Consider the following 26,368-nt stretch of genomic DNA (forward strand, 5'->3'; position numbering starts at 1 on the left):
CCATTAAAAACTTGCCAAATCTTCTCTGCCAAACAGCTTGCTCTGCTATTGACTCCTGTTAGGTGTTGTTTATTGAAATGGATGATCGAAGTCTGAAGAAACAAGACATACTGGTAATTAAACAACTTATTCATTTAACAAAATTTCAGTAGCATTTGTAAGGCTGAGTGAGGAAACGATTGTGGTGTCGTCTTCTTCGGGCGCCCACTTCAAAGCCTCTTCTTGACAGGTGCCGACTCCAGGTGTTGACAAACAAGAGTCAATAGCAGAATAAGAGAAGAAATGGCAAGTTTTTCATGGGCATAACACATACTCAACTCTGCTGCTCAACCCATAAATACAATTTCCTTACAAGGGAAATAAACAGGCTTTCCAGTAGTATAAGATTTATTGCCAAGAAGCATTGTTAAACCAAAGAATAGACCAAACACACCTTTCCTTACCTTTTGTGCTAGGTTTATTACACTTTCAGTTTGCAACTTCCTGTTCCATAGGAATATAACCAGAATACAACAATTTGGCAGTGAGCCGAGTCTCCTGGAGTTGTATTCAATGGCAAAGATTGACAACATGTTGTTATCTGTTGCTGTCTGATTCAATCTGCATTTATAAACTAGACAGCAATTATTTGCAAACCTTGAACAATCAGAGTCATTTCAGTCAATCCATGTCAGACTGTAAAAGGTTGCCTCCTATCAAGTGACCTGTACAATTGTCTTGCAGTAAGAAGTGGTTGTGAGTGTGCAACACCCTCAAGCAGTAGGAAAGCATTTAGTTACCAAAAGTTGCAATCAGTAGCAGAATGTGAAAAATAAAATACACCTTTGTCAAGCTAAGTAGGTGGAGCCTACAGTGGAGCCAATTTAATGTAATTTTGCTCAGCTAACATCATGTCAGCATTGTGGCGCATGAGATGATTTGTCTTGTCCTCCTCTTCCCCAGCTTCTGAATTTTTTTAAGGACACATTGCACACAGACTTCAGCTAATATCTCTAGAAATATCTCACGTGCAAAAACACTATTTCATGCCTGTCAAGCTGTTATTTTTGACATCTTTCATAGATTTAACTAAAGAAATTGGATTTAATTACTTCCATATTGTGCCAGGCTGCTGGCAACAAAGCGCATAAATATATAATTACATTTTTCTTTGGCAAGACGGCCAGCGTCACTAGACACAAGACTCCCTTGAGTTAGATGCTTTTTTATAGTCGAATGACTCACCGGTCAGTGCAAAGTAGCTTAATGAACCAAAAAAAACACCAACACTTCCCTAAAAACTGTTAGGTACAAGGACTGGACTAATTTAAATGAAAACCTAGCAAGTCTCCAAAGAAAAACATCAGGTCTGGGGAAGTACTGAATGAAAGCAATAAAGAAATTCTTTAAAAACAAAAAACAAAACACAAACAAAACTCAACACTGTAGTGAACTGGAGTTGATTAGGCTGGACAACAAACAAGACAGTTGAATGGTTTTAATCTTTATTTACAATCATTTTACTATACATAATGCACTGTGCAGCTTTTTTTGTTTTAGTACCTTTAGTACTACCTTTAGTATCTTTAAAACAGAAACAATACAATCTCAGTTGTTTGATAAAAGACATTGAAAATTAATCTTTACAGCAGTCAAAAAAACCAAACAAAACAAAAAACAGTAACACAAAGATTGCGAGATGAATATAATTACACCGATGAACTGTGTGAATCAAATGAGTGGAGTAAAGGAGGACCACACTGGCCATAACTCAATGGTAAAGCTGGAAGACAAGTATAGAGAAATGTTTGAATATTGAATATTTAAAAAAAATAATAAAATATTAGTTGCATACAGAAATGGAATATTTAACATGATGAGAAAGAATCTGATAACATATGACAAGTGGAGAAAAAAAAAAAACAAATATCCAAACTTGTTCACCTTATCAGGCTACGTCTACATCTACACAGGTATTTTGGTAAGCGTGGCTTTTTCTATGCATTTTTGTCTTTTGAATCCATGAAAACAGACTCTCTGAAAAACTCTCTTTTTGTATCTCTTTCACCTACCGGATTGTGACACAGAATCTAAGATCTTCTGAAACTAAGGGTGGTTCAGGGAAGATTTGACTCATTAGATCATCACTCACTCTCAATAATACTCTAATTCCTACAAATTATTTGGGGTTTCTTTCCTCCCCCCCACACCTCTGTAATACATGTAGAGACAAATAGTAATTATCTTCTGTTGGTTTCCGAGCATTACTGTGTAGTAACATTCACCTGTCCAAGGCTATAGTGTACGATTTCTGCAGGGTAGTGTTTTTATATCCGTGTTCCTGAAAATGTGACACCATTTCCTCAGATTTCATTTCAAATCCCCTTTACTGGTCAGCGTCTTCTGACTCATTGAAATTTACCAAAAGGGAAAATTTTTGTAAGCCACTTCAGATGAAAGCTGTTGGCATGTACTATAACTCTCTATTGGTAACACATGTATGTCACTTTGTGATCTTTAATGATTTTGCGGCCCAATAAATATATTCTCACCTTGCTATACTCCAAAGACAGCTTATATTGTAATTGAGGTTATTTAAAAAGATATGAAAAGTTTATCACCAGTGTACCATTCCCACTGAACAATAGGTTTAAGAACAAAAAAAAAAAAAAAACAACAACATTCACTGGTGGAATATTCCATTCACCATTAGGTGGTAGCTTGCGACTGGTGTAACACCATATCTGGACCGCCCTACTGGGGGCATACCACTAGAAACGATTCTGTGTTCATGGACTTTTATTCTCTGATGAAGGCGTGTGTACTGAAACAGCTTTGTGTATTTACATACAATAAAGGCTGGAATTTGTTTTTAAAAAAGGGAATGATTTATTTCTGCGCTTGTCAGTTTTTAGATCGTTTTCGTTTTTTGTTTTTTTTGTTTTTTTGTTTTTTTTTAGTTGGGGGAGACTAAGATATATTTCAAAATGTACTTGGGGAAAAAGTGTCCATGTGGATGTAGGCACGCAAGCTTAATTCATGTCATTAGTAACACCTGTGTTCACCCTGCTCATATCAAAACAGCTGCTCTCAAATAGGTCCATTACAAACAAAAAGAATAAGCTTAAGAGACTACTGGTTCAACAACAATGCTTCTGTACATGTACAGGGTCAGGCAGGGGACAATGAATCATGCTTTTGTTTTCTTTAAGCTACAGGGGGGAAGAAAAAAAAGTACCTGACATTTAATCTATCATGCCAAGAACACGGGAGGAGATTTTATTTTGTGGGTTTCAACTATTACACTGTCCTATACACAGAGATGTCATTCAAGTAAAACCTAGTAGAGGTCTAATCAGCTAAATTAAGTCGAACATCTGTTTGAGTATAAAATGAGTTTATATCAACTAATTTCCAAGTTCATTAAAGGAAAGGAGGAAAAAAAATGACAACTTGACTATTTCAAAAATAAGTAACAATCCATTGATTATAATGCCAGGAGTTCACACATCTTTAGGAAAGAGCTCATTTCTGACACTTGTTCATATAATCATTCTTTGGTTTACAACCCAGGACTTGTGACCTCAGCTGAGGGCAGGAATGGAGATCAACTGATAAACTGATGATACCGATCCATCTGCCAATTTCCCATTCCACTCCATCTTCACTCATGAACAAGACCCTGAGATACTTGAACACCTCTATTTGGAGCAGTAACTCGTTCCAAAGCTAGAGCAGGCACACAACCTGCTTGTGGCCAAGAATCAGAAGTTGAGGTGCCAATTCTCCTCCCAGTTGCTTCATAGCCACAATCCACAAATTCTATGTGGCATTAGACAGCTACATAACTTACAGACATTTAGGGTAAATCGTATCCACCTCAGGAGCCCTGCCACCAAGTATTAAATTTAATTACCTCCAAAACCTTGCTCCCTTGTGTTTTACCAGTCAAAATAATAATAAAATATCCAGTCTGTTCCATCCCATCCACATTAAACTGGTTGCACTGCCCAAAATATGCATCAAAGTTACTCCAGTCCCATCAAACAATGGATCAACTTCACTCACTAGCTCAGGCTCCTTACCTGCTAGACATTTCATGTACCTCTAGCTTGTTTTGGGACTTAGCTAATGCTGCTATTTTATGTAATGCATTTCAAGACGCAAAGATTCCTCAGACAAGTGAAAAGAAAGACTGTAACCACAAAGCAAAATGATATTGGACGCATTGAGAGCAGTTCTATTTAAAAAAAACAAAACCAAACAACCTATCACTCAGTGTATGGTGCTTTGTCTTGACAATGGAGACTGAAAGATGGTGTCAAAGCATGTATGTACAGTAAATCAAACAAGGGAAGGATTTTGAATTGAAAAGGTTGCGGGATAGCGAGACAGGTCTGAATGAAATTCAGTACACTATTGCTTTTCATGTGGTAAAAATGGTTCAAGCTAAAAAAGAGGGGTGGTAAGTGTATACACGTAGGCCAAGTGAGGCTTAACAAATGAAAGATAAAGCGATAAAACAGAAGGAATTTAAATAGCGATTATGCCAGCACTGCACAGTCAGTGTACTTACTTGCAAGAAACTTACGAAAAAATTTCTGCTGTACATGTAATTTATTTTTTCCTAGAAGGTTCTACATTTAGAACTTGCACAATTTCATCTTGGACAGCCACTACAAAAAAATCCATTATTTGCTATATCAGTGTTTCCCAACCTTTTGGAGCCACGGCACACATTTCATTTTAGAAAAATCACACATGCTAGGGCCTTCATCTGGGTTGGAATTTTCTCCAGGACCCAGGTCAGGTCGACTACTTTTCTTTTCAAATATTTATCAATTGCTATTACGTGCTGTGTCGTCTCACAGCATGACTATTATGTAATTTCTTCTTGGTTTTCTTCTGTTTTACTGGCAGTTGGCAACCCATTTAATTACAGCAGGTAGTTGTACTGCCCTCTAGTGGAAGAAAATATAATTGTTCTGCCCGCTGATCGCTTAGAGTACTAATCAGATGGAATCAGATAATCTTCCACGGCACACCTATGTGCCGCAGCACAGTAGTTGGAAAACACTGTGCTATATAAAGCATTAAGTTTCAATGAAAGATGTATTTTTTGGTGACATATCCAACAACAAAATAATTAAGATAATTTAACCTTTACTGCCAATAATTTCAATTAACAGAGTGCGCTGGACAGTGCAGTCTCTTTACTTTCGTGCTTAAAATTTTTTGCCATTTTGAAGATGTGTCCAAAAGACAATACAATGTCAACAGATTGATTAAAAAAAAAAGACACACTGTGAAAATTACAATTTCCACAGTATAGTTATTTAAAAAACAAACAAACAAAAAAAAAAAAACCAAAAACAAAGAACACTGTCCCACCTTTCCTATTCATCCAAGCAAAGAGATGAACATGACCACACCCATGAACTGTGTGAAGAGGATGAGTGGAGTGAAGAAGGACCACACTGGCCATAATGCAATGTTAAAGCTGCAAGACAAATATTGAGAAATGTTTGAGTATTGATCATTTGTAAAATATTAGTTGAATACAGATGCTTCCTGTTACAAAAAGATGTGAGAGGACAGGCAACAGAGCTGTTTCTCTATCAGATTCAGCTCCTTTGCCCCTTCATCATATACAGGCATTTTATTTTAGTTTAGTTTTTAAACACCACATACTATCAGTTGCTATAATGCAATATATCTGTCTTTAATAATAATAATAACAATAATCATCATCATCTGTGAATAAAGAAGTATGGGATAAATAAAGTATTATGATCTTTAATTTTTTTTTTTTTTTGCACTCACAAAAAAACAAAAACAAAAAAAGCTACTAAATAAATACTGTGCTGTATGTATTGTGGCAAAGTATTGAATCACCTCTTTTTTTTCCTATTGAATCACATTTCTTTCTGTTTTTTCCTAAGGAAGCAACGCGCTTTAAAAACGCTCCAGAGCAACATCTTTATGCATGTTCAATCATGGAGGTAAGGAAATCCCAAAAAGTTGATTCTGTTCATCTGGACGTGGCGTTTTCAGTGGGAGAAATGTTTCGTCACTCATCCAAATGACTTCTTCAGTCTCAGCTGACTGCAGCTTTCCCCAACCTTTTAAACAGTACATTTGCATAATGAGTGAAAATACAACTGCACAAGTGGATGAAAAATCTGTCTGACAGACAACTCACCCAAGCAGAGAAAAACATCCTTGTGAAAGGGTAGAACTTTGCTGTGATACCGACACAAATATGGCTAGTGGAACTGATCACAGCCACAGAAACAACATTGAAGCTGTGGAAGCAGAGCAACTGCGGACTAAGGTTTCAGCCTGTCTCAACAATGCAAAGCATTGAGGAGCATGGAGGAGAGCAAAGCACTTACATCCCTTAGTAATGACAAAAAACAATATCATCCTTCCGGCAGACAAAGGTAGGTGCACAGTTTTGCTAAGCCAGAAAGACTATCATGAGAACATTTTGCCACAGTGACAGTGACAAAAATACTTCTGAGCCCCTGAAACGAGACCCAGGACGTGGTTACAGGAAGATGGTGTTAGATTGTCTGAAGTAGTTTGACCAAGACAATGCCATTGACCAGACCTCATACCACAGGATATACCCAGGGGAAGCTACACCAAGTCCATATGGTTTGCCAAAGATACATAAACAGGGTGTACCTTTAAGACCAATTGTCTTTATGATCAACTTAAGTCACCTATAACATCTCGTTTCTGGATTCAATCCTCAACCTGTTAGTAGGCACCTCTGAACACCACATCGAGAACACCTTGGATTTTGTTGAGAGATGTCATTATGGAGGCTGATGAAACCATGGTCTCGTACGATGTTACATCTCTCTTCACTTGCATCCCAGTCACTGAAGCAGTGGAGGTAGTCTGTAAGCGATTACAAGATGACCCCAACCTCAGCACCGACCAGCTGTGTTTGCTCTTGGAACTGTGTCTTCATTCCATATATTTCACATACAAGGGTCAGCACTACAGGCAGAAACATGGGTGCACCATGGGTTCCCCAGTTCACCCATTGTGTACAACTTGCATATGGAATAAGTGGAAAAGAGTCCTCTGTTATCCTACCCTGGAACACCACCTAGTCTTTGTTTAGGTACATGGATGACACCTGGGTAAAAAAATCAAATCTCAGGACATACCAAAATTCACTGATCACATTAACTTGGGGGACCAACACATCTATGGAACACCAGGACTGACATAATGAATTAATTAAATATACCACTAAATAATTAATTAAATGTGGCAATAATTAATTACAATTGGAAATAATTAAAATGGGAAATAATTAATTAAATATTTTTACCCCATTTAATTAATTAATTATTGCCACATTTACATAATTATTTAACGGTGTATTTAATTAATTCATTTTGGCACGCTTGACTCCTTCAGGTCTCACCATGAAATAATTTTATCTGTCAACCTCATTAGTTTTCTTCTAACATCCAGAAGTCTGCACGATGTGTTTCATAGTTTCTAACAAGCCTTTGACAGTTAAACATAACATGAAAGAAACACCAAAAAAGAAGAAAAAAAAAAAAAAAAAAAAAAAAAATCACACAAATCATATGTTACCCTCATTTATTTTTAGTTAAGTAAACTCTAAAAATTCTAACAGATACCTGGTGCTTAGAATACAGTTGAATAACTATTAAAAAACAGATGATGTAATATTTCTGTACAGGTTGCAGTCTTCATGATGAACATGCTGTTGCAAACTCTGCTCCTCTTGGTGGAAATGCGCCTTCTCCTTCCTCTTTGTATAAAAACATTTTAAAAGTCAGTTTAATCTCAAAATTCACTGTTAAAAAATCCAAAACACACCAGATAAAGAAAAGCGAATGGTTCAATCCAATACATGTGCCAGTGAACCATTAAACTTCAGTAAAACTATGCAGTTATGAAACGTAACTTTAACCTCAGCCAAACCGATTTGCTCAATTGTAAATAAAACAGCGAATTAAACGTGACCCAACAGACAAAACCTAAGTGAATTAAATCCAGTGTTTAACCACTGAGAGCTAAAATTCAGGTGAGGTTTCAAAGCTGTGTGCCGGTGATTGGACATCAGCCGCTGATAAAGTGGGTTCGCCTATAAAGTGCTCTGTAGGGAAACAAACTCCAGCAGCTCTGCGCTCTGGAAAAAAAAACTATATTTACTTATCTTGTGCAGAAAAATGCGTCGACATTGCGTTATATCGAACAACGACTGCCCAGTTAAACTGTGACTATCACCAGGTAAAGTGGGCGTGTTTCTTGAATTAGCAGCAGGTGTTAAACAGCTGACAGGTGAGGAGGATGTATGCAGGTAAACTGAGGGCTTGTTGAGCTGATCGCTGGAGTCGTGAGAAAAATGTCACCTCGTTCTTTATGTTACAGAAGCACAGAGACACAAGACCAGGCGGAAAGAGACGATCATTCGGTGAAAATGAGAATCTGCAGATGCAACATGTGGAACACGGAGAGTGGAATATTTAAACAAACCGCTTAATGTAAAAAAAAACCAAACAAACAAAAAACAGTTACGATGGAACACCGGGGCTGTGAGCTCGGTACACTCTGTCAGCTAACTGTTAGCAGAGCTAGTGACATCTCTGAAAACATCTGACCACTTTTGCAAACATGTTCTATGTTGACAACCTGACCAGACATGTAAAGATTAGGCCACGACATTCGCGGCTAAAACACTATTAAAAGTGTAGTTGGTGACAGAAAACGGGATATTTTAAAACTTTACACCACCACCATTGCTGCCTGTGATTTGAAATGCATTCTGGGATACCTGGCTGCCCCAAGTCCACACAAGCAATCGATTATCTAGGATCACCCTGTCTTGACTTACTTTGCACGGCAACCAATCAAATGTTAGAGAAGCTGCAGTGGCAGCGTTAAACATTTATTTAATTATATATTTCCAATTTCAATTAATTATTGCCACATTTAATTAATTATTTAATGGTGTATTTAATTAATTAATTATGTCAGTCCTGGCGTTCCATACACATCAAGTTCACCTGGGAGAATTTGAAAAATGACAGGCTAGGTTTTTTAGACTGGAAGATTTACATTCGTAAAGGTGGACATTTGTTGATGTGTACCGTAAACCAACGCATACGGATGAGTATTTAAGGTTTGACTCTCATCATCCACTGGAGCACAAACTGGGTGTCATCAGGACGCTATAACACAGGGGGAACACCATCCCCACAGATACAGCGTCCAGGGAAGCCGAAGAACATATCGAGAAGGCCCTGGACATTCATCAAAGCTGGGAAGACACCTAAAGGAAGCTCCAGGTGATCCAGGAGAGAAGAAGGACAAGAGCTTCCTCAGTAAAACCCCTTAGTGATCCCTTATGTGTCAGGAATATCAGAACAGCTGAGACGCATTTTCTCTTAACACTGGAAACACGCTGCGTCAAAAATTGGTCCACCCCAAGGATCGGGTCCCCCGACACACAGTAGTATAGTGTACGCTGTTAAGTGCCAGGAGGATAGCCATGATTTATACATTGGGAAAACTAAACAACCCCTGGCTAAGCGGATGGCACAACACAGAAAAGCTAACTCGTCAGGCCAGGAGTCTACTCACACCTACAGGCCAGTGGCCATTCTTTCAATGATCCTGGACAGGGAGGAACACTGGTTTGAGAAGGGAGTCAAGGAGACCATTTACTTGAAAAGGGAAAGACCATCTCTTAATCGAGGAGGTGGACTATGGGGGCATCTTTCACCATTTTACAATGCTGTGACTGCAGCCGTTTCCCAACTCTCTGTGAATGGTACTCATAGCAACCACTGATCAATGGTCTTTGATCAGTGGTTGTTGATTAGTGGTGATGAAAATTTGGATATTAATGATCAAGAAAGTGACCTTACAGCCCATTGTTCGTCAGTGGTGCTAGTTTCAGTTATTGTGCAAATGTACTGTTTAAAAGGATGGGGAAACCTGCAGTCAGCTGAGACTAAAGAAGTCCCTTTGATGAATCAACTTTTTGGGGCTCTTGAGCAATAGTTCTCCAGGTTCTCTGAAGGCCTTTCAAAGCTTTTCTTTGGACGTTAGCTGCTTTTTCACTCAACTAACAGTCCAGTCCTTGTACCAAAGGATTCAAAGGATTTTTTTTTTGTTGTTTCTTGTCCACTTAACACTGACCTCGGAATCATTGAAGCATAAAAAAAAAGCACCCAAGTCAAGGGATGACCCAGTGTTGTGTCTACATATAACAGACAACTTAAAGAAAAAGAAAAAAACAAAACAAAAACAGCCTGTCACAAAAAACACATAATTTATTTCTACTTCCTTCACTGGCCCTGGCTGTCAGGAAGCCATTCTCAAGCAAGAAAAATAGAGAGAAAAAAGCTGATTTATCCCAAATTAGACATGAACTGAAATGAAATATGTGGTAAGAGGTCTTATGGAACGATTAATCCAAATTTCAAATTTTTTGTTCAAATCATCACTTTCTTGGTCAGAAGAGGTACAAAAATGAGTACCTACAGCCATTTGTAAAACTCGTTGAGGCTCTGGAATGGTTTGAGGCTACATTTCAGCCAATGGTGCTGGGAATTGTGTCGAAAATGACGGAATTATGAATGCAGAAAAATACTGTCAGATTTTGATCCACCATGCAATATGAACTGAAAGATGACTGACAGCTTTATTTTTCAGCATAACAATGATCCCAGACATACTGCCAATGAAGTAAAAACTTAACTGGATAGAGAAACCAAAAGTGCAACATTATCAGTTAGTGTTGTGCGATATGACCAAAAATCTCCTGATATAACCCATCTGTTATCCTGATAATGACACATATCACAATATAGTACATTTTCTGTAGATTTTGTGATTATATGTGTTGATTATATAAACAGAAGTAATATTTCTTGTAACATTTAAATTAAATCAAAAGTGAAACAAATATGAACCTCACATGGCGTTAACCACATGGCGTATTGACACAAACTAGATGACCCGTTGCACTCATGAAAGCGCTTCCCTGAACCCTCCAGCTATCATTACTGTCCCTGTATGGTTGTCAAGAAACTAACCTCTGCAGACACTGACTGCAGAGTGTTCGGTTTCGGATGCAGTGCACCATTAAACTCTTACAAGGATGTGTTGTTCGGCTCATCCACATATCTGTTGTTCCAGCGTAGTATGCTACGTTGCTGATTTCCTCCAATACTTACCCGACACTCATAATATAAAACAGGCAACTCGACTTGTGGTGAAGTGTTTTCGGCTGGGAGTTATGTACCTGGAATCGAATATTTTGACCAGTGCACAAAATCATATAACGAGCCCCTAATTTTTTTTGGCTGGTTCTTGTGTGGTGCCAATGAAAGAATATTTCAGTTAATACTGTGTTTTGTAATAGAGTATAAATATGAAACAATAAGCGTTTCGATATCATCCTCTAATATAATTCATCATATCGCACAGCCCTACTGTCAGTCATAGATTGGCCTCCCCAGTGCCCAGATCTCAGCATTATATTATAGCCAACATCCAAAGAAGAGCTTTGAATGTCCTTCAAGAAGACTGGAGAACTATGCCTGAAGACTACTTAAATAAATGGTAAGAAGGTTTGCCTAAGGGAGTTCAGACAGTGTTAAAAAATAAAAATGGTTATACAAATTCATTATACCATATTGATATTACCATATATACACACAATATAGATTTTCAAGCTTTTGAGAACTGTACAAACTCTATTTTTGCTTTATATACTGCATTGCATATTGCAAATATGCAAGACAATATATAAAGAAAATAATTTGCTGCCCCTACTTTCAATTTCCCTAGAAAATTATAAAGAAATGAGGGCTGGTTCAACATCTTTTTTGCACAGTAGTATACACACAAACACCTGCAAGAAAATGTCTAAACTTGCTCCATTCCACTTACACAAATAGCCTTGATTAAATACCAATATTTGTTTTTAACCCGCTATCAAAATGGCTGCCATTAAACAAGTCAATTATTACATATTTTAAATTGTGCTGAAATGCTAGGCACTTTTTACTGTTCATAACATTACACACACACTTTTAGATCAGTTTGATGAGTCAACAGAGGCTAGCTTTAGCAGCTTTCTTTCCTTACAGATTAAGATCCACTTTGATTACAGTACATGCCACAGTAACATTTAAATCATACTGGACGGTCAGTTGCCTACCATTACCTCTTACTATATACCCAAAAGAATATAAAGTTGTTTATGCAAACACATTTAAATAAGAAAAGTACTATAGTCTTTGCTATACATGTTGCTGGCATATAAACCTATGGCTGCATTTTTTGTGTGAAAACAATGCTTTGGAGTTAACTTGTAATTACACAGGACATGTCCTGTTTTACCTGCATGATGCAGCGATAAATGCTGCAGTGGTGATTGGAGGAATGGCAGGGTACTCTTGGTCATAGTGCTGGATGCCTTTGTACCACTCCAAGTACACAATGCAAAACGTGGCCAGAGACAAGCAGATCCCCAGGAGTAACAGACCAACGCTGAACCACCAACTGGCAAAACAGGTTAAAATGAGGATCAGTGTCAACACCTAAAGCTAGTCTATTCAAACAGAGAACATGCTGCGTCACGAACACATTCGCACCAGTATCATATAACCACAATGTCATTGAAAGAGAAGAAAAACAAACAAACAAAAAAAAACACCTCTTGGGTTTTGATTTTCAAGCACCTTTCATAACGACAAAGTAGGGCTTGGTGATACAGTTAAAAAAGAAAGAAAGAAAATGTAATGTTAAAAAAGGTATTCCTTTATAACACCAACACCACAATTATGTAAGTAATATCAAAAATGTTTTAAACTGAAATACTGATTTGACAAAAATTATGTGGAATATATTAAAAAACACAATGTGCACAGAGGAGGTGACGCCTTTAAGAAGATAATCCGTCACTTCTTATTGTGGGAGGTTTTCTGTTATTGCAGTTATCAGCATCTAGCTATGATTAAGTTACAAAAGTATCCGAGTATGGCATTTGGTGGAATTGGTGCGCCCCAGAAAAGAAAAGAAAGACTCTTTTTATACAAGGGTATTGTCGTGTCTATCTGCATCTCCTTATTACTGCATCATTAGAGTGCAGAGTAGAGAGCAGTCACTCTATATGAGATAAGCTACAGTAAAGACATTAACAGCAGAAAATATAAAAGCTAATGTCTGTGTGCACATGCACCAGCTAGTGAACCAAACAGCAGTACTGTTCTATAGTCCAGGCAAAATCCAACAGCTAAGCGGACAGTAACCTGCTTAGCTAATAGAACTCATATTGAGTATCATCACAAATTATGGATTTTCCACAAAATGCAATGAAATATACTGATGTTGATGATATTCAGAAAGAACTACTGCAAACACTTTAAAAGAACAATGTTTACTGTGATTATCTGAGAAATTTTAATAATAGTATAACGCGGAATGAGTGAGCAACAAAGCACATTCACCTTTTTATATCATCATTTTCCATGATGTGTCGGAGGAAGTCCACGTAGTATGTCACAACTACCGAAGCCACAATCCAGAAAACAGAGTGTTTATTGATGCGGGGGAGTGGTTTGACCTCTTTTTCCTCCTGACCTGAAAGATTAAAAAAACAAAAAAACAAAACACAAAAGCACAAAAATTATTTGTATTAACTCAAGCCCTTTTTAAGGGCATACTTAATTACAGGACACCTCAGAAGAACAGACCGTACACTGTTACGATGTTTTACTATAAATTAGATGCTAAGTAAAGTTATTATATAAACACACTGCATTACTCAAAGAAAACTGAAGTTATAGCACCATATGACATAAATCAAATCTAAGATTTGTCTCATCAGAAGGCATACGACAAATCTCTGTTGTACAAATTCCAGCCTTTAACGTTTAAGCAGCTTCTGAGGCAAAACTGATAGGTTTCCTTCAGACAATCTTCCCTCTCAGAGGGCTATTAATCTCTATAATTTAATGGTTGATTAAACGTATCAGAGATTGTTGTTGGCCACTGAAGTGGCTTAGCGTGCTACTCCACTGTACAAAGAGTTCACTATGAACTTGACGCCCTAGATAAGTAGCTGCTGTACATCTTAATCAAAGTTAAGCCTAATGGTTCATCCTTCATGTAACATTGGCATAGTACTATAATACATTATCTTGCCATAGAGACCCAGTGATGATAAGCAGGTATGGGTGTCATATACACAAAGCCATTCATAAGAAATCTCAATCTCAGTTATCTTACAGTTTACACTGGCAAAGGCACGACCCTTGAATTGATAACTGTGTAGGAGTAGAGTGTCCCCTGTATTATGTTGCTGAGCTGACACAGAGTTTCTTCACAGTCAAAACAATCAAGAATTGGTGGATTTCTGCCAGCTAGGGCCTCAGAGTTGGACAAGTGTCGGTTGTACAAGCTGCCTACAAGACACCATTACAATAAAAAGGCTGCAGTCACAATGACCAGCCGCTGTGTTACAGCTGAGGGAGTTTGCGTTTAATTACCTGTAGCTTAATACAGGGACGAAGTAATGAAAAGAAAGAAAAACGTTAAATGGTTTAAAGAAAGACCCAAAAAGAAAGAAAGAAAGAAAGAAAGAAAGATTGGTTACTTTTCTATCAACCTCTGCTCGGGTCAGCAGCTGTACCTGTGGCAGATAACCACAATTTGTACTCAAGTGACAGTTTGACACCTTTAAAGTCACAGACCGGGGTTAACTCTGTGGATAACAGTAACGGTGCCTTCCAGCGTAAATGGTTCGTTCAGAAGAAGAAGAAGAAGAAAAAATATTAGTTAAAACTGGCTAATAACGTTAGCCAGCATAAATTTTCTAAACCTTACTCTTTTCATCTTCGGCACCCGAATCTGCTGGTCGCATAAGCAATTCTGCATCTCTTTTAAATCGATTCCGTAAGTTTGCAAGATCGCTGTCGTTCAGCATTTTACTGACGCTACCATTAACTTAACATGAACATTAAATGTTAGCTAGCTGGGTATCAGAAGGGACTTCCCGTGACACACTGAGTCGCTTTTTTATGACGCACTTGAGCGAGACGGTTGTAGTTTTAAAACCCATTCTATAATAAAATGATAAGAATAACTAAATGTTTAATCATTTGACTTTAAAGCGATTATAAAATAGCTGAAGTTAAACGTAAAAAGGTAGAATACCTTCAGAAAGGTTAACGTCAGAGTATATATTAAATTGGATCTTTCTAAGATAGAATGCGTAATCATAAAGTATTCTCATTTTTCTTATATCTTTACACGTATAAAAATAGAATTTGGCAAAGAGGAATGGGCCATTCAGAAATTTTCTGTCGTTTTAAAAAGAATATCTATAAAAAATATTTTGTGCCTGTCTTTTATTAAGGAGCAGCTGGAAAGGTAGAGCAACAACCAAACTGGACCACTGGTCTGGAAAGAAATGCACGTCTAGTGTAACTGAGGATTAAGGGGAGGGTGGTCTGATGGGGTACTTCTGATGCCAACCCTCATAACATTTGCAGAATGCATAGTCGCTGGCTTTACTCCAAGCCTAATCTTGAATGTGAATGTATACATTTACATAGCTCTGGCAACAATCTGACACTTCTGTTATTGTTGCTTGTATTTCTGAGCCCTAAATTTTTTCTGTTGAGACTTGAGACAGATTTTGTTTTATACTTAATGGTTTGTCTATCACCCAGTTTAGCAGCTATAAATGCCACAGAGTCCAGCTTTTTGTTGGAATGTTTTTATTATTTTTGTAATATGTGACTATTGGACTGACATGTTGCTAAAATTCTAATTATTTAAATCACATAACTGCAAAACTCCTGCATTTCGTCATCTTTAGGGAAAATGAAATGACTCCTATTATTAAAATATATTAAAATACCTCACTGAAATAAAACTGTGTAACAGTGCTGAACATCGTATGGATGTGACACTTATATCACAATTTTATGAACCAAAAATAAATAAGTTTAAAAAAAAAAAAAACTTAGTTCTGTGCAAAACTCTTGAGCCACCCAATCTATCTGGAGAGGCCAATCCATGACTGATAGTGTTTCACTGTGTTTTTTTCTTTCCCGGTCTGCTTTTACTACATTGGCAGTGTGTCTGGGATCATTTTCATGCTGCAAAATGAAACATTTTCTAATCAGATACTTTCCAAATTGTATTGCCTGGTGGATCAAAATCTGATGGTACTATTCTATGTTCTTAAATCCAATAATTTTAAACGATCTCCAAACAAGGCTGGCTGAAATGGAGCCCCAAATCATGACAGAGCCGTTTAGTGACCATTTGTGATGAGGCTTCAACAAAAACTACAAGGCCAGATGCATCTTTTCGCTCCTGTGTCAAGTCTTTGCTGGTTTTTTTCCTCATTCTTAAGGGTGGCTTTCACATCTGCAACAGATGTCATTTTCTTTTCTATTCCAGTATATTAAAATCCTTCAGATACATCGCACACCATGACAATCTATGCCAACTTTTCTTTTTGGCAAACACTTTATTCATGCAAAAATGTTATTTTGTCTTTGAAACCTTGTTATTTTCTGCATTTCGTAGATCACATAACCAGGAATGGATTATATTGGGTTTTTCTGGACAGCCTGCTGATTACAAAGTCCCCAAAGACACAATATAAAAATCGGTTCCTTTTTTAAGCTGCCTGTGCAGGCACAACATCTGGAAATTCCTTGAGTTAGGTAGCTTTTCTACGCTTGAATAATTCATAGATCAGTGAAAGAAAATGGAGAGCTATACAGACTAGACTGAAAATAAGTGAAATGCAGTGAATGTCCAAAGAAAAACTAAGACTGTAAGAACTATTGCTCAAGACCACTTAAAAAAAAACAAACAAACAAATTATGAGAAAGTCTGGCTCTTTGTAAGTAAAATATAAATAACAACATTTTACACAGAGCTGTATGTTTCATAATTTCACTTTGATACCAACGGCATGTTATTAATCATATACAGCAGATTAAGGCTTGAATGAATGCATTTGTTTTGCAGTGAAGATGTAGTTTCAGCATTCTGGGGGGTCTGGATTAAATCAACAGAATTAAGTTCTGCTGAGCCCAGGTGGACTAGAAAACATCATTTTAATACTACCAAACTTCAGTTACAGCTTGACTAAAGCCCAAAGTATGTAATATACAATTACAAGGTAAGCAGTGTGATGAATGAGCATCAGTGTTAAACCTGCTGGGATTAGCTGAGCTTCATAAAGCTGGGCAGATTTCCTCCTGTTTGTGTGTGCGTCTGTGTGTCTGCGTGTGCGTACAGGGTAAAGAGACTGCTCATTCTAGTCGTGCAAAATCAGACAGCATTAAAACTTCACCTGAGGCTGACACCAAGCGTCTTGCCTCTATGGGGCTTCTGTATCCCTGGCCAAGTGAGCCCCGTTCGGGGTGCCGAGGAATGTGCATTAACTTCGTCCCGTGTGAGAGTCTAATTCACCTCAGGTGCACCTCTCCCGTTACCCTTCCCCCACTCTAACATCCAATCCCACAGATAAGGTGCCATTTCCCAGCCTTACCGTGAGCTTGGAATGCGTAACAGAGCAGCCATCTATCACAATTGTCATACATTAAACAGTACTAAATTATGAAAGTCAAACAGGAACCAGACACTTAAATCAGTGGTAAAAACGTTTTATCTTCAACATCATGTCAACTGTATTAAAAAAAAGAAGTCCAATGTAAGATGACAGACAACAATAAGACAATGATGGCTTTGAAATTTTAAAAATCTATGCAGTACATCAAAAGGACAAGATGAAGGAGCCTACTTTACAAGTCTAACTCTATCTTTCAAAACTCTAAGCTTTGGATTTTTGTTGATCTTGTTGTTGAAAAGTGCTAGCACTTCTTCCTCCTTCTTAAAATTCCTATCACCAGTGTAGGAATAGTAGGCAGCCAAAACCTGAAAAGCATGAGCAAGCTTTTACTTTAGTGTTAATAAAAGATTATAGAGCTTTGAAACTTTAAGAGTTTGATATACAAATAAACAACTACATCCTCATTTCATATAGCAATGAAAACACTTCATGGCTCACCTTCTTTCTGAGTTTTTTCACTGACATTTCCTGGTCAGGTGACTCTCTCAGTACTGCCTTGATGTTCCCCTTCCAGTTAAATTTACCTGATGAGAAACAGAAATCAGCTTTCAGTACAGACACTAATCATCAAGGGTCACTTTCTCACTCTGAACAAAAAGAGGCAACACTGACCTCTGCTGCCTAATCATTTAATAAAGCAGGGCAATCTTAGTCATTGCTAGCTCCACCGTACCTTTAGTAGCAGCTCGATCCTCAGTCTCCTCTTGATCATCAGCATCCTCCGTTTCTTCATCAACTGGAAAAGGATGATAACAGAGTTATCTAATAAATGTTGAAATACACACACACTTTAAAAAAAAATTAACATAAATCTGACCAGACTTCACAAAGCCGCTGATGTAAACATCCTCAATCTATGTTTGAGTGTTAGAGAATACCTAAACTCAGTTTAACCATGACAGTAACAGATAATGTCTAGCACTTCAGAAATCTTGACTCACCCTTTGTTTTCTTGCTTGATGTCTCATTTTCAGTGCCATAGCTGTTATCATCATCACTGGGTTCTTCAGAGAGCTGTTTTCTCTTTCTGTCCTTTTTCCTTTTGCCAACCATTTCTTTCTCCAGCTCTTGTGCGACTGTATTTCCAGCACCTTTTGTAGCTTTCCCATTCTTCTGCTGTCGGGCCTCTTTGCGTTCCCGTTTGTTCAGTTTTTTCTTCTTCTCTTCCTCATCACTTGGGTGGCCATTCGGCTCTTCTTTTCCATTAGTGTGCACTTTGACTTCAGCCTCTGTCTGCTGAACTGGCTGTGGGGGCTCTGAAGCCTGTCAGACAGTGGCAGTTAAAGACAATCACTACATCTATTGTAAACATGCTAGACTCTTTATTTTTATGGCATACTTGATGTTAAAAGGAGCAGTTTGCTTCCACTCATTTCCTGGTAACATTCTAATTTAATAAGCACACATTCACAGAAAAAACAAAAAACATGAGAACTAACAAGCCTAACTTACGTTATCAGCTGCAGCAAGTATATTCCACACTTCCTCCTGCAGACTGGGGTTTGGTATTTTGAGACTATTTTTCATCCAGTTCTGATGGGAAAAGAAAAATGTGACAGTGAATCAACATTAACGTGAAAACTGATTACTTTGTACAGTTTTAAGTAATACTAACCTGAAACTTGGCCTTCTTTCTCGGTACGTTATCGTAAGTACTAACTTGCTGGAGGACATCTCTTAGCTTTGCACTGACTCCGGGTTTGTTCATGGCTTCGTGGACTTTCTTCAGTAAAAGGACATAAAGGTAGAACAGTTGGCTTTCCTAAGTGATCCAAAAGCTTTGCAGAGTTTTTCTTTTCTTTTTCTTCCCTGAATCTTACCTGGAGCCACTGCTGCTGTTTCACATCTCCTTTGTTTGTTTTCGCCTCGTAGCCTTTGCCACCATACTTCTGATCTTCACTGATGCATTTAATGTGGGTTTTGTAGTCATCGCCCCTAGTAGACAAACACACACAAATCGTTAGCACCGAGGCTGATCTAGCGCCTGTTAGCCTGGGCTAGCAGTGAACAGTCATTAATTACCAGAAGTCTTTTCCACAGTCGATGCAGGACAGGACCTGGCAGCCCCGGCAGATATTTACATGCTTATCAACCTGAGCTTTTTTCAGGGACTCCCCACAAGCGTTGCAGGTGAAAAACACCATATTTAAAGACTCTCCTGTTTGGCTAGAGTGCAGCGATAACGGTCAAAACTGAACCGGCCTACACTCTGCGGCACCGACCTATAAACCAGAGTCGGTTAAACTCTCATGCGAAAGCTGAACGCATGTGACAGCGCTGATACGAGCTAACGTTAGCCAAAGAACGGAGGCAGACCCCGGTCCCCTAAAACACTACAAAAACAAACCCTCTCCTGGGAAAAGTGGAGGTCAAAACGGTGTGAGCCGACGGATTAAGTCAGTTGCCTCAAAATCGCATTTGAGCGTAAACGTTCAGCAGCTTCGTTATATTCCAAACTTTTCCAAACATACATTAGGGTACAACTACCCGTACCGGAAATCTGATCGGTACCACGCATGTGCGAAAGGCCACTACTTCTGCTCGAAGCATTTTACGAAAGTTACGGGTCAGAATATCTGTTAAGATGTTAACAATAATAAGTATCTTTTAAAATGTTTGCAGTGATGAAACATTTCAATATAATGTAGACAAAAATTAAAAAAAAAAAAGATAGTTACGGATCAGAACTCCCCGATCCGTACCGCGCATGTGCAGATGTTGTCTTCTTCTCCTGTTTCGTTTAATGGCAGTTTACTCCCCAGTGTACGAGAATGGACTACTTGCACTAAGGCATGTGACGTATTTCCGTTTCCAAATACTACCGCTTGGGCGTTTCCGGTATGTTTGTTTATCTATCGGTAGCTACGCTAATGTCACTTCAGAATGAGTATAAAAAGGAAAGTATTTAAAACAGAACATTTTCAAAAACAGGAGAAGAAATACTCCGAGCATTGCTGTGTCCCACTTTGTTCGGCTTCAGCCAAATTTAACGGCATACTAAGTTTTCATGGCTTTCCGACCCATTCCGACTTGAGAAGACAATGGCTGGTAAACATACGCCGGGATCATTTCACGATTACCTCTCACACCAGGGTCTGCAGCAGACACTTTGCCAGTGATCAACTCATAGAGCCAACAACCCTTGATGGTCGAAGGCGGCTTATTAAAGGGGCTGTACCAACACTTTTTGAGTGGAATGGCTATAAAGTTGAACCACCGCGGCGTAGTGTTTGGGAGAGAACGGAGCGACGCCCTGAACTAGTTCCTCCTGACGATCAAGAAGAGCACAGTCTTACAAGAGATCATGACTACTGCTCAGTCCCTGAGCCGTCTGCATTGGACATATCTGCATCAGCTGCAGAAGACCTGTCCAAAGACGTGGAGACTCTGAGGAAGGAAATACAGGAGTTACGTGTCCAGCGAGAATTTGGGTTACAGCGTTTTGCTGGCTCCGACACTGACATCCGATTCTACACCAGGTACACCTAAGGTCTATTCAAGCTAACTGTTTAAAATATACCAAGGTCACCATCAGTTAAATTTCGAAAGTGTTTCCAGTCTTAATGAAAACAAAATAGATATTTACTTTTTCTCTGCTGATTGTATGTTTCATGTAGACGATATCCTAATGCTACAGGTAAAATACAACACCAAATAGACTCTTAATCAGACTATGTTATACAGCATACCATTAGCATATTTGTCACAGTTTACATTATTTTTATGTCAGTGTGTAATGTTAATTAATGATTGACACAATGTATGTCTCTCTCGTGAATAGATTTCCAAGCTATGATCATTTGATGGCATTTTGGTTTTTGATTGAGCCTTGCATCTATAAAATGATCCGGGTTTCAAGAGCCAAGTCAGCTGCCAATAGGAACGAAGAAGTGTTGACACCTGCACGCACATCAACGGTAGGTTATGGGTTTGTTGGTAGTTAGAACTAGAGCTGTAATGCTAATGTATTTATGTACAATAACATTACATTTCATTGCCCTGTACCTGTGCATGTGCAATGACAATAAAGTTGAATTCTATTCTATTCTATTCTATTCTATTCTACATTATGTACAATAGCATACATACACAGGTGTATATATGCTAAAGGACTCAGCATCCTTTACATACATATACCTGTGTACTACAGCACCTCATTGTTTACCCCATGGTACAGTATGGTATGCATAACCATTACAAAACATTTAGCCAAGAAAAGCATAATTTTACTAGTTCATAGCTTAAGGAGTAACATTTTCCCTTTTGTTTTCACCTTCCAGAGGCAGCTGCTACAGCCAGTTGACGAGTTCTTTCTTTTCCTGGTTTTCCTGTCAGTTGGTTTGAAGGAGAGGGACCTGGCACACCGATTTAACATACACCAGTCCACAGTGAGCCGCATTATTGCAACATGGACAAATTTTCTTGCCACTGCACTGGGGTCTCAATGCATCTGGCTTACACGTGAAGAAGTGCAAGCTTACCTCCCTGAGGAATTCAAAGATTTCTCAGACACCCAGATGATCCTCGACTGTACAGAGCTGAGGTGTCAGACACCATCCTCACCACTTCTCCAGAGTGAAATGTACTCTTCGTACAGATCCCACTGTACGATGAAAGCCCTGGTTGGCATAGCTCCACATGGTCCAGTGACATTCATCTCTAATCTGTATGCTGGTTCGGTTAGTGACAAGGAACTATTCAAACAATCAGGCATTGCTGAGAAGTTGACTGAAGACATGGCAGTGATGGTAGATAAGGGCTTCCTAATCACCGATTGTTGTAAATGCAAAGTGTACTGCCCACCTTTCCTATCTAAGCAGAAGCCAGCATACCAGGTTAAGGAGACGCAGGCCATAGCCAGACTCAGGGTACATGTGGAGCAAGTCATTAGGAGGATAAAACAGAACAAACTTTTTGATAGCATCATTACCATGTCACATGTTTACAATATCAACCAACTGTTTGCAGTAGCATGTATGCTGTCAAATTACCAGAACACAGCATTAGTTAAAAAATGGGTTAAGTGAGACAAGATGGACTTTTCCCAAGACACCAGTGCCAGTACAAGGAACTTATGGAAAATGACCTGCAGCTGAGGCCACTACAGTTGCATTTCTTCCTTGACAAAACTTGATTACGGAACTGGTACTTGAGTGCTGATAGTTGAGTTCCAGTTATTGATAATTCTAATTCATTGCAAATGTTGAATGTTAATACTGTTTAATTATACTACTATATTACTATTCATATTCAACAAAATTGTTTATCAAAATTATAAAGTAAATCACTAAATCGTTTTAAAATCATAAGTGACATTGTGCTTTTGTAACATCCAAAATACCATTTGTCATTTTCTTCATTCAGTTGTGTTATTGTCTAAATGTATGTCAGTATGCTAGGCATGGATTTTTAAATACTTACCATGTAAATAAGTTCTGCACAAATTCAATGTTTTAATGTGTGTTTTTAAAAAATGAAATTGATGCCATTGCTTAAATAACAGTTTATTGATTTCACATAAAAGTAACATGTAACAACAAGTAACAACAAAAAAATTCATGAAATACATTGCAAATAAAACATCAGTTATTTTGTTCCAGCCAGCCTGAAGGATCTGTTTTCCTTTTTGCTATGTTTTCACTGTTCATTTTTCCAAACACAGGTATCTTGGCATATATATGTAAAAAAAGAAGTAGTCAGCCTTTTCTCTGATTGCATTGTGCACATCTGTATCCATGTATATTCTTTGCACTAGGTAGTCCTCTTGTGCCCACACAACAAAGTCACACCACTGCATCCCACTGATGAGCAGTTGTCCTTGCACTTGCCAGTAATATGCGTGGCTCTTTTTTTAGTTTAGGGGTACCACATTCCATCTGCACATATTTGCAGTCAATAACGTTTTGTACATTGGGACATTTGAATTCAACAAGGCCAAACTGGGGGTATTCATTGGGGTCAAAAACAACACCATCAGGAGATGCAGCAAGCCAGGGGGCAATGGGGTGAATGACCAGACCACAGGGTGAGTAGTTAACATTCATTAGCCTACTATACTCTGCTGCTATTACAGGCTCCATCTCAGTTCCTCTCCTTATGTCTGCTGTTTGCCTTGTTCCCTTCAATATACGCTCTGCTAGTGACTCTGCCGAGCTCTGGCCTCTGACGTGACACACCTCCCGAAACTTAGAGGCAGTCACTCTGGGCCTGCGGAGCTGATGCCACTCAGATGAAGAGCTTTGCTCACGTGTAGCTTCCTCTATTTTGTGAGCCATTTCCAGAGTTACAGACAAGCTTTTCAGATGCAGAAGCTCTTCTTCTGAGCACACAAACACACAATCTGATGGCAAGATGTCATACCCCTCCAGAGGCAAGTGCGGTGTTGGTGGTGCATCACGGTGTAGTGTGATGTACCGGGTTGTCAAAACCGGCTGCTGATATGACAGAACACTGCCCTCCTGCACCAGCCCAAAGGCACTTTCCACAAGGGGCTTGTCAGGTCTCATGTTCATTGTGGTCACAAGTAGCCTGTCCTCAATATTAAATTTTGCATATTCCTCCATTATTCTGAACAAGCAAGGATCTGGTAACGGACCCACCATGCCTCTGTAGAAGTCACTCCTAAAGAAAACATCAATGACAATAATGTAAGGAAGAAGGTTATTATACTGAACAACAACTAAACTAAAAACTAAAAGGTGTAAAACAGTGGTGCATAAGTTAGAGACTGGGATGTATATGTACATGACTGAGTTAGCCGTCTTCAGAAAGTGTTGTATGTAAATTAATACCTATTCTGACACATGTACGTATGAACAAATAGCAACATGCATTTGTAACACAGGAAACCAAATTTTACAAATCTAATTACCGTACTCCAGTATGGGCCATCCTATTTGGTACCGGCTTAGTGAAGATCATGGAGTTGATGGGTCCTGGCTTCACACCCTAACAGAAGACACATTTACTATGGATGGTGTTGCTGTTCATATGTAAACATGGATTAATTCAAAAACTTTAACCTCATTTAAATTACCACTGTCCGTGGCTTGTGCCATTGCTGTTCAGATTCCGTGCAGCTATGCACAGGGGGGACAACCGGCACTCTGAGTTGTGAGTAGTGTGCTGTTTGGAAGAGCAATGCCACTGTGTGATTGCACATAACAGCACCTGCCACACAGGAGCACTGGCTATGTGTCAGTACCACCGCGATGAATCCAGAAGCTTAATCTACGAAGAAAGAACGAAAATTAAAAATGTAACATCATCTTCATGGAAGAGCCGAACAGGAACATAGTTCAGTGTTATGGTTACTAACCCCTACAGGCTTACCCTCCTGAATGCTTAGTGTTTCCTTCTCTCCCTATTAAAACAACTTAACCATCCTTGATAACTGTAATAACTTAGATTGTGTATATTTGCAGTATTAACTTGGTGTCAAATGTTTCTGATCACCCAAACACACGTTGATTAAACTATCTGACTAGTCAAATTAGGAGTGATAAAGCAGGGAGACAAGGAAAACATTCAAGTTGATGGGCTTTTAGGAATGAACTTAACTAATGCTTAAATGAACTGAACCCCACTGAACGGGGATTAACAACTTTACACAGCTTCCTGCCTACACTTAGTCTGTGTGGTGCCTCACTCTTCCTCATTGACCTGTAGCACAGGGCTCTCACACCGACCTCCCCTGACAACCTGTCTTTATTGGACACTGAATAAAGATACAAGTACCATTAGCATTATTTCTGTATTACTCATGTCAGCACGTCTTAAACATATGTACTTTACACTTAGCAAGAGTAGCATTAGGTAGTTAACTACCTCCTTAGTTAGCCAACTACCTAACGCTATTATAACAGTGTCTAACAACAAAAGTGACATTAGTTAAGAAAACCTCAACTATAGTTTCGGACGACATAAAACACCGTTTAAGAAAACATGTAATGTAGAGAATTGACATCAAATGACGGACATAGCGGAGTAACGTAGTGTTTGCATTTGACGTTAGCTAACGTTTCTTTGTCGGTTAATTTACGTTTTCTTACCTTCGTAGTTGTGTATATATGATGCAGCATATAACTTAAATCCTTTATCTAATTTGATGGCTGGGATAGTCGTCACTCTGCAAATCCGATGAACATCAGTGATGTTCAATTTTGGGAGCTCTTGTAGGCAGCGAGTGTAGAACGTCGCCATGGTTTAACCATACCGGAAGCACTGGGGCAGGACTACATAGAACGCGGAAGTGATTGTGCAAGTAGTCCATTGACTATGCACGTTAGCTTTTTGGTTTTGTAACCTTGTACAAGATTTTTGGCAGAGTTTATGTGTTTTTATTTCAGAAAATATATTTAAAGGATTTGTACTTGTGGTATCGCAAGAAATTAGTTGGTTATATAAATGTATAAGTATGCATAATAGTTATTAGTCATAGATACATAGATCCTAGGTTCCTGTTATTCTTCTGAAAGAAACAGAATGAGTGTGTTGTTACAATGGGAATGCCAGGAGAGGCAGTATAGGTTCTGTGTTACATGAAGGTTGTAAGAAAGTGGAAGAAGAGTGTGTGCGGTAGGAGGCAGAAAAGATGGACACTGATGTTCTGTACGTGCACTGAAAGAAGGTTCAGTAAATCAGTTGCAACGATACTCCGGCGTAAGGCTCAGTTATTTTATTTTTATTTTTTGTGAAGATGCAACATCTTTTTGGCGA

At 38.5% G+C, this 26,368-nt stretch overlaps 4 protein-coding genes across 4 annotated transcripts; 1 reads left to right on the top strand and 3 right to left on the bottom strand.

Annotated features, from left to right (window-relative positions):
- Positions 1–1,479: 1,479 nt before the first annotated feature.
- On the bottom strand, positions 1,480–15,048 carry tmem128 (transmembrane protein 128). Its single transcript, XM_063474571.1, has 5 exons — positions 14,878–15,048; positions 13,500–13,632; positions 12,391–12,552; positions 5,371–5,479; positions 1,480–1,762 (listed from the first exon to the last, which is right to left on the bottom strand). The coding sequence occupies exons 1-4, from the start codon at positions 14,975–14,977 to the stop codon at positions 5,380–5,382; spliced, it is 495 nt and encodes a 164-aa protein (XP_063330641.1). The 5' UTR covers positions 14,978–15,048; the 3' UTR covers positions 1,480–1,762; positions 5,371–5,379.
- Positions 15,049–15,921: 873 nt separating this feature from the next.
- Positions 15,922–20,183, bottom strand: lyar (Ly1 antibody reactive homolog (mouse)). Its single transcript, XM_063474573.1, has 8 exons — positions 19,673–20,183; positions 19,471–19,585; positions 19,266–19,373; positions 19,103–19,183; positions 18,592–18,913; positions 18,324–18,386; positions 18,089–18,174; positions 15,922–17,955 (listed from the first exon to the last, which is right to left on the bottom strand). The coding sequence occupies exons 1-8, from the start codon at positions 19,792–19,794 to the stop codon at positions 17,818–17,820; spliced, it is 1,035 nt and encodes a 344-aa protein (XP_063330643.1). The 5' UTR covers positions 19,795–20,183; the 3' UTR covers positions 15,922–17,817.
- Positions 20,184–20,429: 246 nt separating this feature from the next.
- LOC134628004 (uncharacterized) lies at positions 20,430–22,768 on the top strand. Its single transcript, XM_063474572.1, has 3 exons — positions 20,430–21,129; positions 21,432–21,567; positions 21,931–22,768. The coding sequence occupies exons 1-3, from the start codon at positions 20,534–20,536 to the stop codon at positions 22,675–22,677; spliced, it is 1,479 nt and encodes a 492-aa protein (XP_063330642.1). The 5' UTR covers positions 20,430–20,533; the 3' UTR covers positions 22,678–22,768.
- Positions 22,769–22,904: 136 nt separating this feature from the next.
- On the bottom strand, positions 22,905–25,893 carry LOC134627209 (uncharacterized). The gene is made up of 4 exons (XM_063473154.1): positions 25,702–25,893; positions 24,687–24,880; positions 24,522–24,598; positions 22,905–24,271 (listed from the first exon to the last, which is right to left on the bottom strand). The coding sequence occupies exons 2-4, from the start codon at positions 24,810–24,812 to the stop codon at positions 23,434–23,436; spliced, it is 1,041 nt and encodes a 346-aa protein (XP_063329224.1). The 5' UTR covers positions 24,813–24,880; positions 25,702–25,893; the 3' UTR covers positions 22,905–23,433.
- Positions 25,894–26,368: the final 475 nt, after the last annotated feature.

Source organism: Pelmatolapia mariae, linkage group LG5 (genome assembly GCF_036321145.2).
Source record: "Pelmatolapia mariae isolate MD_Pm_ZW linkage group LG5, Pm_UMD_F_2, whole genome shotgun sequence".
In the NCBI taxonomy this organism is placed as follows: domain Eukaryota; kingdom Metazoa; phylum Chordata; class Actinopteri; order Cichliformes; family Cichlidae; genus Pelmatolapia; species Pelmatolapia mariae.